The sequence below is a fragment of the Myotis daubentonii genome, chromosome 8, assembly GCF_963259705.1.
Source record: "Myotis daubentonii chromosome 8, mMyoDau2.1, whole genome shotgun sequence".
Classification (NCBI taxonomy): Eukaryota; Metazoa; Chordata; class Mammalia; order Chiroptera; family Vespertilionidae; genus Myotis; species Myotis daubentonii.
In genome coordinates, this window is record NC_081847.1 from 47,870,923 (window position 1) to 47,890,695 (window position 19,773).

General features: G+C 36.1%; 1 protein-coding gene across 2 annotated transcripts in view; it reads left to right on the plus strand.

Moving 5' to 3' along the window:
* Window positions 1-19,773, plus strand: part of CDH7 (cadherin 7) — a 117,162-nt gene that overhangs the window by 52,546 nt on the left and 44,843 nt on the right. Inside the window, exons 4-6 of one of the 2 annotated variants that reach the window (XM_059706325.1) lie at window positions 2,381-2,500; window positions 8,923-9,090; window positions 11,809-11,996. In XM_059706325.1, coding sequence (XP_059562308.1) covers window positions 2,381-2,500; window positions 8,923-9,090; window positions 11,809-11,996 — 476 coding nt within the window. The remainder of the gene's footprint in view (window positions 1-2,380; window positions 2,501-8,922; window positions 9,091-11,808; window positions 11,997-19,773) is intronic. The other variant, XM_059706326.1, reaches the window with a different exon arrangement.

Here is a 19,773-nt window from a genome sequence, read left to right on the forward strand (position 1 = left end):
TGCCCTGTGGCTTTGGTTTCAGTGGTGCCACTCTGGTGCCAAACCGCATGATTTTTTGCACACCTTAAGTTATTTTAGTTTTTTTGATTGATTCCAACAAGTTCAGAACTTGTTGGAAAATGAGTTTCTAATGCCTTCAGGATTTAATTGACACTAATTGTGATCACTGAGTTAATATCAACATTTGAAATAAGAATAATGAAGTTCTATGTAAAATAGGTTATATGGATTTTTAGTCATAGTTTATCAGAGTATTTTATTCTAACTAAGTAGCTATGATAACTACTAAGCAGTATGGTGTATATATATATAACACAAGTTTTCAGTGTTTAATATTGAGGGCTATTTTTTTTTTCATTACATGCTGACTAATTGTAAGATTTAAAATACTTGCTAGCCCTTAGGATTGTTTATTCGTTGCCAGAAGAGCATAAAAAAAGCATGGAAAATTTAAAGTTATTTGAGAATATGTCTGTGTATACTGTAATAAACACTTTAGAAGAATATATATAGTACACAACCAAATTTCCTGAAGTATACTTTTCATCATTTTGTTTCTTTAAAGTTGTTTTCTTTTCTAATGAAGTAGAAAATCAATACTAATATTATCAGAATGAATAGTTCTGTTAGATGGTGCATTATATAGAAAATAGATAACATCAATGTCATTGAGTCTAACATTGTAAAATAAAATTTAATTCTTAAAACGGTTTTCAAATATACATTTTTTATTATTTGGTCTTAGGAGGCATTCACAGGGCACACTCACCCAAGATCATAAAAGAAAAAAGAAAGCAAGCAAAACAAATCATTAGCATAAAAAAAGGACAGCACCATCTATTTTACTTCATAATTTCAACCTAATTTTAAAGAAAATGGAATTGCTAAAGGCAATCGTAGTGTGAAGAAAAGAATAGATTTATTACAAAATGGACATTAATGACTTATTTAAGGCATTTAGAAAGGGGGATCTATGTATGAATACATCTAAAATAAATGTTAGATGAAAAATGCCATATTTTAAAGAAATTATTAGAGCCAAACTTGAACCTTAGAAAAACACATTAAAAAGATGATCTGTTCCATCCCCATCAGATAGAGCATAATTGATAAAATAACAAGTGCTTAATATAGAAACTAAGAAAACATATCTGATGTTTTTAAGATTACATCCCAAATGGAAATAAAAAGAACAGAGCACACTAAATGCTTTCTCTAGGGAATAGGTAGATATGTGATAAAATGAAGAAGCAATATGACATCTGTCTTATGAATTGTAGAAAAACAACTAATAAAACAGTTATTAAAATTGCCATGTTTTTCCTCCTTTGGGAGTTTGGTTGAAATTTCCATTTCATGCTTTTGCTTTAAATCAATTAGTAGAAACAAATAAAAAAATAAATAAAACTATTACTAAAGAGATAGAAGAGCCAACTAATACCTGGTTAAATATTAATCCAATATTCTTTTATAGTGGAATTTATTGGAGTGACATAGAACCATACAGGTTTCAAGTGTACAACTCAGCAAAACATCATCTGCACACTGCATACTATATTGCCCAAAGCAAAGTCTGTTTCCATCCTCATTCTCCCCGCCTTTGTCCACCTCCTCCTAACCACCCCCCCTTACCCTCTGGCTATCACCACACTGTTGTCTGTGTCTGTGTGTTATAGAATATATATGTGGTTTTTTTTCTGCTTAATTCTTTCACCTTCTTTCATCCAGTCCCCAGCCTCCCTCCTCTCTGACAGCTGCACTTCTGTTCCATGTGCCCATCCATGCTTCTGTTTCTATTTTGTTTGTTGGTTTATTTTGTTCATTAGATTCCACATGTGAGGGAGATCACATGGTATTTGTCTTTCCCTGACTGGCATATTTCATTGGACCTGGAGATTAAAATGATAGTGAGATAATCCAATATTCTTTATTCAATTAATGGAGTTTCTGTTTCTGTCCGGGCTAGCTCAGCTGCAGCAGTGAGTTCCCCTTCATGATTTCAGTGTTCAGATGCTCTTGCTTGTCAGGCTGCCTCCTGGACAGTGATTGAGACTTAGAGAGATTGCTGCTGCTAAAAACTTGTTACCTGGCCCTGATGGATGAGATGCCAAAAATTTGAGTCCCATCCAATTCAGAGTATATCCCAGTCTAATAGGCATCATCAATCTTATATTTTTGCCAACCTATTTTCGTGCCCCTTAAATATTTCTGAGGGCTTAATGAGTATTTATCATACTTCTATCAAATTCTAATGTGCCTTGAAACAAGAAAAATGCAAAATTAAAAACAAATCTAGTGCAGAATCATCAGACTTTTGTGAGTGTTTACGTTTTGTGGCATCGGAAGTTTTTAATTCATTGGTTTTTGGGTTGGCATGTAGGGACCTCAGTGGTACAAGTGACAGCAACCGATGCTGATGATCCTACATATGGCAACAGCGCCCGCGTGGTCTACAGTATTCTGCAAGGACAGCCCTATTTCTCGGTGGAACCCAAGACAGGTAAAACTTGAAATGCAACACTCCTCAGAAAGTCAACATGTCTACCTTGGCATAGAATCAATATTAGTGATTTTTACTCCATATAGTTGGCACTGATACCATTTTATGGTGCTTTTTTCAATATGCATATTATGGTAATAAGTAGCATATTATTTATAAAGTCAATAGCACCTATTAAGAACATTTAAAAATATTTTTCAGTATTCCTAATTATGAGATATTTTATATTAAAACTATTTCCACTACTATCTCCTGACTGTATAAGAAAATTTTGATTATTTACCTATAATTTTATTTTTTGTTTCTATTCTTTTTTAAAAAAATACATTTTCTATTGGTTTTAGAGAGGAAGGGAGAGGGAGGGAGAGACAGAAACATCAATGATGAGAGAGGATCATCAATCGGCTGCCTCCTGCACGTCCCACACTAGGGATCGAGCTTGCAACCCAGGCATGTGCCCTGACCGGGAATTGAACCATCGCTCAACCACTGAGCCATGCAGGCTGGGCTCCATTCTTTAATTAATTCACAGAGGAATTATACACAGTGAAATTTAACTCTCAAGAAGAACTCTGCCTGCTATGCAGCCAAATCAGTGGTAAGTTCAGTTTATTCTTCAGAGGCCAGATTTCTTAGGGAAATTAGTTTAAATATCACAGATAGGATGAATTCTGCTAAATCAAAGACTAACTTAAATGACTATTTTTAATATTAAGAGCCAAAAAAATATGAGTTACAGGATTGCCTAGATAGAATATGTGGCTGTTTGGCTAGATGCTGTGTTTTGCTTTTAAGCTGATACAGTTTACATGAAGTAAGAGTATAATTTGGAGCACTCTATCAGTTATAAAATAATATTTTATCAATTCTTCTTTTCTGGCTCAGTGTGGAAGGAAGAGTGGGTGGGTGTGAAGATGGTTGGCGTGTGCCATGGATTCTCTTCATCGCTGTGAAAATCCAAAAGTTCCTTATGTTTTAAGAATTTTGCCTTTATCACAGAGAATTCTTCAAATAGCCATGCTTATGATTATGAATATTTGATAGTACCTATGATTCTAAATGAATTTTTAATTCCACTTACCCTGTTTTCCATATTTAAAAGAAAATGACAATTTTAATTCATTCTCAAATCACTGCGGGGGATAAAAATTTTAAATGTCTTTTGAGAATGGCAGTTGTAATCATGCATGAACAGAGATGTGAATTTAATCCTAGCCTGTCATTCATTAGAATTTTCAGAGACTGCATTGTATATTTAGTGGTGGAGTTTTAACGCCACTTGCAAAGTCTAGTAGAGAAGAAATAGTTGTGATTAAGCAAGTACTAAAGGAGAAGCAATTGAAAGTATTCTATTCATGATATGAAGCCTGTGAATGTAGAAAGCATATTTGTGGTTGATTTCAGGATAGACCTGAGAACTTAAATTCAAACACCCACCCATTCTCTTCTCTATCTACTCTTTATAGCCTGGAAAGACATTGACAAGTTTCTGACATTTTGCTAACAAATTATATACTCTTGTATTATATAAGCGCTCTAAAAATAGCATGTACTAATTCCAAGGGTTAAATATTTTGCTTCTCTTAATGGTAGGCTTTTGATTTTAACTCTGTTGTAAGCTAACAGGTTTTTCATAAGCCCTGTGTAGGTAAGGTCTCCCTGGTTGATTAACTGGGCAGTAATCTATTGCATGGGATCATATTATTAGTACTTCAAACTTAAGTTTAATTTCAGAATCTAAGGGCTTTTGTATGACCAGAGATGAAGAGAGTTTGACTTTATTTTGTTTAGAGTTTTTAGGGCTCTAATCATTGGGACTTCCCATCTGAAGTTATTAGTGCAGAGCTCTTCTGGGAATTTTTACCCTCTTTGCTAATTCATAAGATGGAGAATGTACTTTTTACCCCCCAAATGTATTTTTCTGACAAAAATGGACAATTTTTAGTACTTAAGAGCATGAAGACATGTAAATTAATTTGAGGTAGGCTTCCTTAGTTGGTATTGGTATTATTCTCTGTGAGAAAATAACATTATTTCTAAATCTCTAAATTTAAGAGTCTTTGAGAAGAAAGTAACATTTCTGACAGAAAAAAAACCATGCTGAATATATGCTAACTCAAGATATGTAAAAAAATTTTTTAAAAAGGACCAGGAAATCAATATTAGGTACATTTCTAAGTTTTTTAACTTCCAATTTATTTTTTAAAAAGAAAAAAAAATAAGTTTATTAACAAGGATCATATTAATAATCACTATTAATCACTATTACTATTTATGGATCACATATCAATAACTGAGCATTGCTGAAACCTCTAGCTCATGGTTCTTCGTAGCACCACTTACAGGCCCAATGACCAAAGGGAACTGTACTTCCTACCTTATTTTTCCCTTCATAAAACAGGAATGAGAGTACCTGCAAAAACCGATGTTGACAATTGACTGCAACAAGCAAATAGAACACACTGGAAACAAGATAACGTCGTAGTAAACTAAGAGATTCCTGTCACCTATCTTCACAGTGTCCCCCAATTTACTGAGAGACTGAGGTTATTTCAGAGTGTTCACCTATTCTGTAAACCTGCAAGCAAACAGACCCCCTGTTTTGTTGTCTTTCACATATGGCAGGATTGGCTACTTAGTATGCAGTCCAAAATGAAAGTGCAGGTGTCTTGTTCTAAAATTAGTAGGATTTCAGGATGTCATCAGCAGAGCAAGAAACCCAGCCTGGGACCAGTGTGACTGCACAGGTCACAAGACCACGGAGCTGGCCCTGGACAGTGGATTGAGTGTTAAATATCACCTGTCATGTCGCAGTTCTTTTATAGACATAGAGGTGTGACTACTTGGTTCCTGTGTTATGCTGGGTGGGGCAAAAGTAGTTTACAGTCGTTCATACGGAAAATAATACAATAATTAGTAAGTGATAATACAAGGATAAACTCTGTGTTTGGTGTACTCACTGCTGAAAACCTACCTTTGTCCCACCTTGTACATTACATGTATATTTGTTACCTCATAATTTTATGTAAGTAATATAGCCATAACAGAACCCCCCTCCCACTGCCCTTACACGTGATCCATTCTGTGGCATGGCTCATGGTGTGGAGGTGCCTCATGCGTGTCAGGGCTGCCAACCTCCCCTCTCAGCTTACGCAAGTCTCTTCCTCAGTCTCTTTATTTGATGCCAGCTCTGGAATTCTTTGATGTTCCAGAAGCTTTCATCTTTACTATTGGCTCTTCTCTATCTTCTTATGGTTCTATTATATGCTTCACCAAAAGGTAGACAGACCCAATCATATAAGGCACAGACAGAAAATTTAGAAATAAATATAAATTATTAGGAGGAGATTCACCTTGCATGCCTAATGTATATTGCACCTGTATAGCATGAATATCTTCAGCCACATATTCCCTGGGTCATGTGATAGTACAGACTCCTGAGACTAATCCAAAGCATGACTGAGCAGATTGCAGGCACCAACATTGTTTGATTCCCTACCCTGGGGTGGTACATGCATAAATTCTTCAGAAGATTCCATGGTAACAGAACATGCAAAAACAAACCCCATGACTGGTAGAACATTAGAGAATCATCTAAAATTTTATTTCCAACCAAACACTGTGCTGTTGCTGAACAGTAACAGTGATAAATGTATGTTTCATATGCACAGTACTTTTTTTGTGAACATGGATTATAAATACATGAAAAGTTCTGGGTTACTGGGTCAGGTGAAGAATTATTCAGAAAGCCCCAAATCTTATCCAGTCTCTTTTCTAGAGAACTGCAGGACATATTCTTCTCATTAGAGTAGCTGAAAAGTATTGATTATTGAAATTAAATAGTATTGTCTTGCATAAACTCTCACAGAACTGTAGGGATCCGACTAGCAGGATTGGCCTTTACCACTTCAGAGCTATAATGTTAAGGACTTGCCGTGTGCATGCGTGTCTATAAAATACATAGCAAAATGCAAGTCAAATCCAGCATCTGAGACTTCTTTTCCAAATGTCGACAGTTTACACATAAAAGCGAAGAACTAGCAAAAGTCATAGGACTATAAATCTATCATTTTTTGAGTGTCCCTATTTAAATTCAATTCTCTCCCAATTATTTTATTCTTGTCAAAAATATGTTTAATATTTGAGGTATTGAGAAATTACCTTTGCCATCTGCATTACTTTGCAAACTTATGTCATGATTTTTGCTTTGGGAAAGTGTTATTTATAGGATTGCTTATAAAGAGACAATTAGAGGTGTGAAAAATAAGTGAGTGACTTTGACTACTGGACTTCTCTCCTAATAATTCTATATTTTCTTTAAAAATAAATGTCTCTAAGTCAGTCTCTGAGGGAATGAGGCTATAGTGTTTCCTTTGCTGACATGTTGAGATGCTGTGGACCTCTCTCTATCACAATAATTGTGCAACAGTGTCCAACACAGTACATTAGAATAAGTGATCACTAAAAACAACAATAACAAAAACTGGCCTAATTAAAGTATAATTTAAATGCTTAACATATAGATTTTATTGTTGGTGTGTGTGTATTTGATAGCTAGTGCTCAGATCTAAGCAAAAATGTGGTTACTTAAGATAGTTTGACTGTTATCTCACTTGGAATCTTAGGAACCCATAATTCATTGCTTAAGTCATTCTTAAATATTGAAACGCTTTTCTCATCTGTTTCCAATCCCAAGAACAGTTGTTGAACTATAGAATATTGTGAAGTATAGGGCCGGACTAGTATATTATTACTTAGGCCAGTGGTCGGCAAACTCATTAGTAAACAGAGCCAAATATCAACAGTACAACGATTGAAATTTCTTTTGAGAGCCAAATTTTTTAAACTTAAACTATATAGGTAGGTACATTGTTATTAACTTAATTAGGGTACTCCTAAGGCTTAGGACTAGCCACACTCAAGGGGCCAAAGAGCCACATGTGGCTCGCGAGCCGCAGTTTGCCGACCACGGACCTAGGCTTATAAGTGATACTTAGAGCTAAAATGTAAGACATGCAGACCACTGAAGAAACAGCCTTTAAACAATTTAAAATTAAATACAAAATTTTGGAGGATATGAAACCATTTTTATGCTGGACATGAGGCAAAAAGGATATTTATCCAAATTTGTATATAATTGTTTTCTTTCTAAAGACACATCCTCTATCATAAAACCCAGTTTCTCTCATGAAAAGTCCATGACACAAGACTTCTTCTGCCTGAGGAGTCAGAGAGGATTTAAATTCGGACTTGTTCCTAAAAGTTAGAATATTTAATATATTTTAATAAAATATATTAGACATTTTTTTCAAAGTAAGTCAATAAACAAAAGTGTCCTAGGTGCTTAGGTCAGACATTGTCTTTGTTGGAGAAAATGAAAGTGCAAGAAATGATTAAGTAGGACTCTGGATTCCTAATATCTAATTAATAAAGATCTTATATTGCTAGTTTCAAGGTCTCTATAGACCACTATTAAACAAATACATTTTCATTAATATTAACTAGATGTACATATACTAAGTATATTAGGTATATATGCCATTTTATATATTTATATATAACATAGTTAAACTAAATTCTACCTCATAATTAGATATTACTGCCTAATATGCTTACATAATAATTAAATCATATAGTTATTAATATAAAATAACTTATTCACTACAATGATTATTGAGTCAAATTTCCCAATCAAGCAACATGAAATTCTGAAATCAATTCATCATCCATCTAAATTATTGAGGGATATCAATACTAAATGCAACTGATTAGAAATAACAACAAAACATGCCAATATTTTTAGTGCTGTTGATGCCATTAGCATAGTCATCTTATTTTTGGTAATTTTCCTCAGACCTATAGATATAATATCACCCAACATCAAAGCCACAGTTTGAAATGGTGTTTCGTTTATTAAACATGAACAACTCTCAGTGTTTTCTTTGTAGAATGTTTCCATTATTTTTATGAAAAATGGATAGTAGAGATCATAGTTGAAGGTGTCATGGTGATTTCACATCACCTGGAATTTAGTTGTTGGAGAGTGTGAAAGATAAGAAAAGGATGGGTTTATTGTCATATACTTGTACAGGTGACTGCCCATTATTCTAGATACGGATTTAATTTTGTTTCTCTATAACTTGATATTTCCTGAACCACATTTCTAAAAACTTGAAGATAATCCTCTCTGTCCAATATTGAAAAGCCCTACTCATCCACATTACAGCATTTTCTCAGTTTTGTAATATTGTATGTAACTATCATATCCCTTTGGTCTTTAATATGCATTAAAATGATTAAAAAAATAAATAAAACAACAAAAGGCAACATCTCAAGAGGGCCTTATGACCTTTGTCAGTGTTCTTCACTCATATGAATTCAGTGAATCGTGATGCCTTTTACTGGGATTTGAAATTTTACAGGAGTCATCAAGACCGCCCTTCCAAACATGGATAGAGAGGCTAAAGACCAGTATTTGCTTGTTATTCAGGCAAAGGATATGGTTGGTCAAAACGGAGGACTCTCAGGAACCACGTCCGTCACCGTGACCCTCACTGATGTCAACGATAACCCACCTCGCTTTCCTCGAAGTAAGCACGCTATTTTGTTAAATGGCGCCAGGTGTGCGCACTTTCCTTGCCCATCTATAAAAATGTCTTTATAAATATTTTTTTTCAAATTCTTCTCAAACAAATAATTTGCTATTACTATACTCTTCTACAATTTTGTTTTATCAGGGGCATGATTTTAATTCAAAAATATAGAATAAGGAGGATATTGAAAATAAATAAAAGCAATCATATATCTGTTATTTCTCTCTAAAATACATGGTTCTTCTTCATTCACATTATCTGAATATTAAACTTTATTTTCTTTGTTTACATATTAACCTTTTTAAAAAATAAATACATTTTTATTGATTTCAGAGAGGAAGGGAGAGGGAAAGAGAGATAGGAACATCAGTGCTGAGAGAGAATCATTGATTGCTGCCTCCTATACACCCCCCACTGAGGGTCCAGCCTGCAGTCCGGGTGTGTACCCTGACTTGGGATTGAACCATAACTTCCTGTCAGACACTCAACCACTGAGCCACACTGGCCGGGTGTATTAACCATTTTATTCTAAGACATTTTTAAACATTCTGTAATTTACATGATCGTTGCAATGAGTAATATAAAATAATGCTTTATATTATTAGAAAGGCAAAGTAGGAGATTCCTGAGCTCTTCCATGTCTTATTCCCCTCCTTTTTTTAACCACTTCACGCACATTGAACAATCCTTTCTAGTTCTACCACATCTTTCTTGGGCGAACACTCGGTGTTCCAAAAAGAAATCAGTTTAAAGAACCAGAAAACTACAGGCCCTCAATTTTGTTTCTTTGAGCAAAATGGCTTTTGACTTAACAAAAAAAAAAGATTAAAAAAATTCTGTATGTAGAGATGTTCTGATTATAAAAAAGCATTTTATCTTGCTCTCTTTCAGTTTCCTTTCCCCCCCTCTTTTGTTAAGTGTATGTGGTGCTTCTTTAGAATGTTCAAGGATGTAATGAAATTTTACAGACTACAATGTCTCTAAAATGCTTGTTTGATAGAAATGGGGAAGTAAGCTTCCTTACACAAAGACCTTAGGAGCGAATAATGGCAAGCAAAGAGGCTTTCTCTGCAGATATGAATGCCACTATGTTTTCTTTCAAATACTGCTTGCTTCTTTAGATATTTCATTTTCATTTTATATATTTTTAATATTTATATTATAAAGCCAACATTTTAATACATCCTGGCCAAAAAAAAAAAAACACACAAAAACAAAAACCAAACAACAACCATAACATTTATATCCTAAGTTTTTCTTTTTAAAAAATGAACCTATCCTTAAACCTATCCCCTTGATGGCTTATAAAGGGGGAGGTGAGGATTGTAGGATTAAAAATATACACACATTAATGTAATTATATTGGGCTCAGAATAAATTTAAGTGTTTCTCTTTAAGCCTACAGAGGTAAAAAGTGATGCTTAGAATTTTTGTGGTTTCAGTCCTCAAGATTTGATAAGATAGAGCACAGCTTTTCTAGCTCATTGGATCTTCTCCTACTTATTAAAGTGAAGGAAGCCAAGGTTGTGTCATTAGATTTTTCAGTTTTTGCTGGGATTTTTCTCTCTCATTTGGTTACTATCCTAACCTTGAAATTTTTGGATTTTATTAAGGAAAATTCTGGATATGTGTAAAGAGTCACTCAAAAAATGATAAGCATATATTGTAATAATTTCTTTAAAAATCAGTAACTTCCTCACAAAATTTAGAAAATTGCAAACAGCAACAGCTCTCAGCCTAAAATGTGTTTCCTATAGATACATTTTTTCTTTACATAGTCCTCTCAGAGAGAAACCTTCTTCTGTGTAAGAAAGTGAATATGCACCACATTTGGCAACCTGAAGGAAATGGATTAGGGGGGAGGAAGCGGGAAACAGTAGGTGATCAGCGCAAACAGTGAAGGAGCATCTGTTCTGAGGACTTTCATAGCTTTGGAGGGTTGGTCCACACACTTCATCTGTTCCCCTAACTTTTTAATTTCTCGTTTTTTGGAGTTGAGGGATATTGAAGAAGAATTTCTGTAAGAGAATTTTTTTTTAAGACAAATTTTCTTTTCTTTTTGCTTCTCTTTCCTCCTGTTCCTATGATACTGCCTCTGCTCTGGTATCATTGTACCCCCGTCAGTCCTGCATACAACCCACAGAATTATTTCTCATGCTTGGTAAATTTATGAACTAAAACAAGACTAATACTGTTTTTCATAAACTTTCTTGTCCAGTTTTCTGAAACTTTGTTAGTAAAAGAAGTTATTATGTAAATTCCAACATTAAGAAGTTGGAACTGTTGAGGCTTGTATTTGCCGATGTGAAGCCTAAGCTATACTATTTTTATTTTTTAATACTTACATTATATTAATTATAGCTGAGTTGTTTACATTCAATGATTATATATGAATTAACTGTATAATTATTTTAAATGTATTTTGGTATTTAAAGTAGCATAGTTCCTACCACTAGAAATACAGGAATGGAGATTCTTTTCTTGCCTCTTCTCAGGCCATATGTTTCTGCTGACACATACTCATTATTATCTAATCATCCTCCTGAAATATCTTGAGACTAAATGAAACTAGTCTCATATTGCTTAGTGTCTTCATTATTTAATAAAAAACCACACAAATTAAGCAAAGATGATGCACAATAGCCAACTAGTTACTTGTTTCCCCTCTGTTAGCTTGGTGTAAGGTTTGGCTCATTTTTGTTTGACTTTTCGCAGGATCTTACCAATATAATGTCCCCGAGTCATTGCCAGTAGCCTCTGTTGTGGCCAGGATTAAAGCTGCTGATGCAGATATAGGGGCTAATGCTGAAATGGAATACAAAATTGTGGATGGTGATGGATTGGGGATTTTCAAGATTTCTGTTGACAAAGATACACAGGAAGGAATCATTACTATACAGAAGGTAACATTTTATTTTTATTTTCTATATGGCAACTTCACAGAGATTACTGAGAAGCTATGTCTACTTTGAAGGAAAAATGTATTAGACAAACTGAATGGCCACATGGAACCATCGCGCGCGTGTGTGTGTGTGTGTGTGTGTGTGTGTGTGTGTGTGTTTTAATTTTAGGAAGAGAGGATGTGAATTTATTTGTAGGTATCATAATCTTGGGGCCTACTGATGACATGTGTAATCATACTCCATCAATTCTATTCTCTGAGTGAACCACACCCTATCCATAGCTCTATGACAATAGGCACACTGGCCAAATTTTTACTCATTTTAAGTGACCTATTTGGAGAGATGACTGTGCCTCTTCGTTGATTATTTCAGTAATGAAACCTTAATTTTAACTGAAAGCCTTTGCAAGCAAACCAAATAAGCACTCCACATACTGAAAATAATATAGATAAACTTGAAAACAGAAAGCAAAATGTTGAAAGCTTGTTACATTATCAGTTTTTTAATTTGTATTAATTGAAATGCTTGAAAAATTTATTCAAACAAAGCAAGGTAAGTTGTGAAGCCCATAATGCCTCCCATCTGAGTGCCAAGCAAATCATTATCATCCAAACTGAAGGCTGTCTGTGGGTGTTTTTTAAGTAGCTCCTGACACTGATTAGATATGGGGAAAATGAGCTACTTAATCCCTCAGCCCTGTTTAGACATGATCTTTAATAAATGTTAAATTTTAAAAAGTGTCAAAAGGAATTATTATCTCAAATATTGGAAACACTAAAAATTGAAATATAAATGAAAATCCCCACTCTGAAGAGGCTGGGATTTTATGTCAGTCTGACAGTCCAGGTGTAAAGCTCTGTAATTAACTCTTCTAGATAATTAACACATATCAAAAAAAGTTATATTTCAGTTGTTATAGGAAAACATATGTTTGATTTTGGGCCAATGGGCAAAACATTTCTGTAGTTATTTCCAGTGGACAGCTGCTGTTGTAGCTCAGCTGGTGAAAATCTATGTAAGAAGTTAAAATAAATAGGATTGGCCAACTGTTGGTAAAATATTTTGTTTTGTTGTCTAAAATAAAAGCAATGCAGTAAGGTACACTGCTGCTCAAAGATTTCAAAAATTCTTTTGAACTTAATTTACTTATATTCAAGAATGTTTAACTATTTTTGTGACATGGCATTATATGTGTATCTAGTTTTTAGGTGAGAAACTACTAATACAATCTCATTTTCAGGAATTATTTTATCAATTTGTTCAAAATTTAATTAATATTTTATATGCAGCTAGTAGACTTCATACTGTCATAAGGTCTTTTATTAATCTGGTGCTTGTTCTCTTTACAAACCTTAAATAGGGATTATATTTTAAATTTATCATGTAAACATCCAAGAACTGTTGGATCCCTTGAATTATTTAAACTAGTATTGGCCAAGTATATATCCCACTATTCCCCAGTTCCATTTGAAGAGCCAGAGTAGGCACTAGGCCACTTTTCATTCCTAGAAGCAAGATGAATGTTCTAGCTCTTTGAACACTCCACCTCCTGTGAGAGTCTCCTATGCTCTGCCCCGTGCCCTCTTTCGCTCACTTTTAAACCTGGAAAAGTGTTCCTGTTGTTCTGTCTTTAAACCAAATAGGTAAACTGGGGAAGTAAAATTGTCTGTACGAACTATTTTTCCTGTTCAAGGAAGAGTGTATTTTGTGTGTGTGTTTCCCTTCAATGATGGACACTTGGTCTAATGCAAATGCAATGAAGTTGTCTCAATTCCACAAACACGGTGGCTTTTTAATAGGCTTAGCTGTGGCCACGAGGATGTGGGTAAATAACCAAGGCTGTGTAAGAGTGTCCAGGAGAGCTCAGATCCCATCTGCCAGTCAAGTGGTCAGTCCCACCTAGTCTCAATTTGAACATGGCCTGAGGAAGGAGTTGAACAGTGGACGGATAACACTGTTCCCCATGTAGACAGGGAAAGGGAGACTTTCCAAAGAGGTGCCACCTGTGCAGATTCACCATATGCGATGACTTGTGAAGTTCAGAGTTAGAACTGTGAGTACTAGTAAATGGGGAAGGGATATTGGCATCAGACAAGGTGATGTAAGTGGAGGGGCTCCTTCACACCTTTATGTCTCCTTCCCAAGGTCACAGTTAGTGAATAGGAACTAACTGTATAACAAATTGCAAATAGTTATGGATTATAAGTTAATATTAAAAGGCATTTTAGGTACGCTATAATAAAATAAATGACAGAATAGAAAATTGTATTTTCTAATTTCTCTTAATCCTTTATTATTGAAACTGTGATTATTCTAATTCATTTCAAGCATTTCAATTCCTTTCAAAGGACTATATTATAATATCAATATTTATTGAACATGTCATTTTTCTGGTTTTAGTTCAATAGCACACCTTTTTTCGTTATTATTACATGTAAAGTATTGGAGTCATTTCTAGATTCTTGTCTTGCCTTTTATTGATCCATATAGTTCTTGGCTGTGTATTTTTTTTCTGTTTTCTTCAGCATTATCCTAAGGTTGGTTATCACTGCTTCACTCCAAAACTATTATTTTATTTTATTTTTAATAAATAAATCTTTATTGTTTAGATTATTACATTTGTTCCTCTTTTTTCCCCCCATAACTCCCCTCCACCAAGTTCCCACCCCACCCTCCACCCTCACTCCCCACCCACTATCCTCATCCATAGGTTCACGATTTTTGTCCAGTCTCTTCCCGCATCCCCCTCACCCCTTTCCCCCCCAAAAGTAGTCAGTCCACTCCCTTTCTGTGCCCCTGATTCTATTATAATCACCAGTTCATTCTGTTCATCAGATTATTCACTTGATTTTTAGATTCACTTGTTGATAGATGTGTATTTGTCATTCATAATTTGTATCTTTACCTTTTTCTTCTTCTTTCTCTTCTTAAAGGATACCTTTCAGCATTTCATATAATACTGGTTTGGTGGTGATGAACTCCTTTAGCTTTTTCTTGTCTGTGAAGCTCCTTATCTGACCTTCAATTCTGAATGATAGCTCTGCTGGATTAAGTAATCTTGGTTGTAGGTTCTTGGCATTCATCACTTTGAATATTTCTTGCCACTCCCTTCTGGCCTGCAAAGTTTCTGTTGAGAAAGCAGCTGACAGTCATATGGGTACTCCCTTGTAGGAAACTGACTTTCTTTCTCTTGCTGCTTTTAAGATTCTCTCTTTGTCTTTTGCCCTTGGCATTTTAATTATAATGTGTCTTGGTGTGGTCCTCTTTGGATTCCTTTTGTTTGGGGTTCTCTGCGCTTCCTGAACTTGTAAATCTATTTCTTTCACCAGGTAGCGGAAGTTTTCTGTCATTATTTCTTCAAATAGGTTTTCAATATCTTTCTCTCTTCTTCTGGCACCCCTATAATTCGGATGTTGGTACGCTTGAAGCTGTCCCAGAGGCTCCTTACACTATCTTCGTATTTTCGGATTCTTTTTTCATTTTGCTTTTCTGGTCGGGTGTTTTTTGCTTCTTCGTATTTCAAATCGTTGACTTGATTCTTGCGATCCTCTAGTCTGCTGTTGGGAGTCTGTATAATATTCTCCATTTCAGTCAGTGTATGCTTAATTTCCAGTTGGTCCTTTATCATAACATCGAGGGTCTGACTAGATTTCTTGAGGATCTCACTACATTTATCGGCAGTCTCACCAGTCTTTTCGAGGGTCTTACTAAATTTATTGGCGGCTTCTAGAAAGTTCTTGAAAAACCCTAAAAGTGTGGTTTTGAACTCTATATCCAGTAGTTTGCTTTCCTCCATTTCTATCATTTGTGTCCTTTTCCTTTGTCTCTGCATTTTTTATGCTTCCCTGTGTTGATAAAGTGGTTTTCTGTGCTAAGTGTCCTCTAGGGCCCAGCGGTTCAGCCTCCCCAATTACCCGAGGAGGACACTCTTGGTCCACCCCCTTGTGGTCTTTGTGCACAGTCTTGTTGTAGTTAAGCCTTGATTGTTGTAGGTATCACTGGGAGGGATTGACCTCCAGGCCAATTGGCTATGAGAATCAGCTGTGTCTGCAGTGGGAGAACTTCTGTGCTAGAGACACCCCTCTGGGGCAAGACTTGCTTCAATGGGGCTTTGGTGCTCGCTGAGTCTGCCCACTGAGTGTGTCCTTTATGTCTCCAAGGATCTTCAAACTGGATGGTCCCACTCTGACCACTGGGCCCACTGGCTCCTGGATCTCTAGGGAAGTGATAATCTAGCCTCTTCCTGAGGCTATCCAGCAAAAGCCTTTGTGCAGGGCTTGGGCGGGGCGGGTCCCACGGGATCAACAGGGTGGGGCTAGCAGTTATGGCTGCTCTCAGAGGCCCCACTTCTCGCTGTCCCTGCAATTGCTGCAAGCACCTCCAAGAGAAAGCTGCCCTCGAGTTCCGACCGATGCCAGACAGTGTCGCTTCTCCTGTATGAGTCTGGGTCCCCAGAGACTTGCCCAGAACTGGAGCTCAGAGCCTGAGGCTCCCTCCCGATTGAAAACGACAACTGCGCCCTCAGCTGCCAGCCCGCTCCGTGTGCGCCTCTGCACCTTTGTATTTTACTTATGCACTGCACCTCCTCTGAGTCTCGGTATGCTTTTCTCTTTCCTTCTAGATGTAGAATTTCCACTCAGCCAGCCTTCCTGTGGTTCTGGATGATGTCCATTCTGTCTTTTAGTTGTATTTTTGAAGTGGTTGTGTGAGGCAGCAAACTCCGGTGTTTACCTATGCCGCCATCTTTGTTTCCGTGATTCAAAACTATTATTAGCTCTGAGCTCACGACCTGCTTCTAGCTCTCATTTCTTAAAGATTTGTGTTTAAAAGAAATTTCTGTTCAAAACATAACACCATTTTATTTTTATCATCGTACCTAGTTTGAAAAGAATCTACCTACGCCAAGGAAATAAAGGAGAGTTATACAGCAAATTGAAAGGAAACAGTAAAATGATCACTAATGGGGCTACATAACAGAAATTCTAAAAATATTTATTGAAGATCGATAGCTTCATGTCAGCTCATGAGAAGAGTTGTTATGTTTCTAGCCTTCAGTCCACCATAGGCTGTCAACCCACTAGGAGTTGTGGATGGAGTAGCCATCCCCCTTGTCTACATTCTTGAAATCCACCCTTTAAAACCCAGAAACATCAACAACAGCATTGACCCAAAGTGCAAGATCTAAAAGCAAGTCATTGAGATTAATGTCAGCATATTTGTCTATAGCCCCAAAAGTCAAACTCTATGGATGGGAAAAAATGCAGTGCAATGATTTTGTTAAGCGAATTCAAATGATATTCAATGTTGCACTATTTTTTTAAAATATATTTTTATTTATTTCAGAGAGGAAGGGAGAGGGAGAGAGAGATAGAAACATCAATGATGAGAGAATCATTGATCAGCTGCCTCATGCACACCCCATACCTGGGGATTGAGCCTGCAACCCCGGCATGTGCCCTTGACCAGAATCGAACCCGGGACCCTCAGTCCGAAGGCCGATGTTCTATCCAGTGAGCCAAACCAGCGAGGGCTGAGGTTGTACTATTGAAAAAGCTATAAATGGCAGTAGGAGCTATTGATAACTATTTGTCACAGTTATCTTTTTTAATTCAAGAGATATATGTTATAAACTGACTTTGCCAAAGACATAGACCCCGTTGTCCTGGAGAAAATAGAAGAAAAAGACATAGTCTTTCCTTTTGATTTGCTCATAACAGCAGGAAGTAATGGCACTAACAGTGGTACAATAGTAACACAGCAAATACTTGAACAGTGATTACTCTGTGTAAGTCACTGTAACAGATGCTTTAAATTTATCAGTAATTTACTGCAACACTATGAGGATGGTGAGGTAGGCAGGTACCTAAAAGTGATAATGCTATACAATGTGAGGCCCCAATTGTTCGTAGAGACTGAAGAACTTGTTTTGGAGGAAGGGGATGTGTGGTGGATGGACATGGCCTTGAGTTCCCATAGTCTGTCTACCCCAGTACACATGCAGTTTTGGACTTTCACTGCAATGCTCTGCTATTTAGTTTTTGCATTAATGATATTTTTAAATGCATGTAAATGCTCAAACCTCCGAGGGAAGGTAGAGGTTAGGGGGAGAGATCAACCAAGAGACTTGTATGCATGCATATAAGCATAATCAATGGATTCAGACAACAGAGGGTGAGGGTTAGGGTGAGGGCAGGACAGGGGGGATGGGGGGCAGTGGCGGGATAACCACACATTTGGTTAATCAATAAAAAATAATAAAAATAAATAAATCACAATTTTATTAGATGTTTGAATTTATTAAAAAAAAAAGTATGTAAAACCCCTCGTCGGTACTCAGCTCTTACTATCAAGTTTTATTATTAGGTGAGGGGGTTACCAGAACACTCATAAAGATTTCATTAAGAAATGGAAGAAAAAGTTACACAAGAAAGAAGGACTTTAGGATTTAAACAACTAAACATTATAACTAAGGCAGGGATTGACCACCTTTAAGGACCAAATAGTAAACAATTAGGCTCTGCAGGTCACACAGACGATGGCAATTAATTTAAAGAACCCAGTTTTGTATTTTGGGGAAGACTGTGCCAAACCAGCTCTTCTCTCTTCCACTGACTCCGGCATAGATTGCACTTGACAAGTGACAGAGCAGCTTTTAGCATCTGAGGATGCTTTGTGGGGATCACCTTTCTGGGTCTACGTGACTCACATCTGCTTCTAGGTTCTTATTACTCCTACATATTGCTTACGGTTGTGGACAACAGCATGGACAGTGTTTAAGTTAAATTTCCAATTACATATAGTTTCCAATGATATGTAGATTCAAATATTGAATAGGACCTGTTTAGACATTACCTGTCTCCTTTGCTTTCCTTTTCCTTTGCCTTTCCTCAATTATCATTTTAACAAATTTCCCCAAGTATAACCCTGCTCATTAAATCTTCAAAGTTATGAAATGCATTGCTTATATAAAAATCAAGAAGAAAGAGAAACAAGAGTTAACATTTTATTGCATAAGGTTTTTCTTCAATTAGTTTAACAATCCTATCCATCACACCACACCCCTCTTTGAAAAACTAGCTGTCTGGCAGATTCTGATTTGCTCTGAAGATCATTTTGTGCAGCAATTCCTTTGTCTGTAATTTTGATTCATAGCCCTTCATATGAATTCTTTTATTGCTCTATTTTCATAATAGCTTTTAGGCAGCCAATCCCCATGCAGGATGCTGTGTTTCTTGATGATTTAGTGGCATCCAGATGTCTGTACCTCATGTTGTTGCCTTTTAGACACATTTTAAAAAAACTCAAGTTGCTTTAAAATAATTGCATTCATTTGTGCAGTAAACTTGAAATTATTCTGTCATAAGTCAATCAAACTTAGACTGGAATACAGAAATACTTGGCATCTCTTTTGGTAAGCCTACATGACTCTCTTAAAAGTTGTGGTGGTTTTCAGTTATTTTAAAAGGAGGTGGTCAACAGGATTTTTGAAAAACACAAGCTGTTATACGTAGACAAAATGTGTGAAATTAAGATCTCTCTCATATAATTTGTCAGTTTTATAAGTAGTATAAGAACAAATGCAATAGGCTAATAGCCAAGCCATTTGTGTTATCCTGAGAGTTTCTAAGGTATTTACTGTTATGCCCAGATTACAAGATTTCCCCAAAGATCCACCAGGAGCACCGAGTCCGATGCAAAAGCAAAGAGTCTTTATTCAAGCTAGCTTGAGCTCCCGTCAGCCACACTTGCCAACACAGCGGCAAGAGGCAGAGAGAGA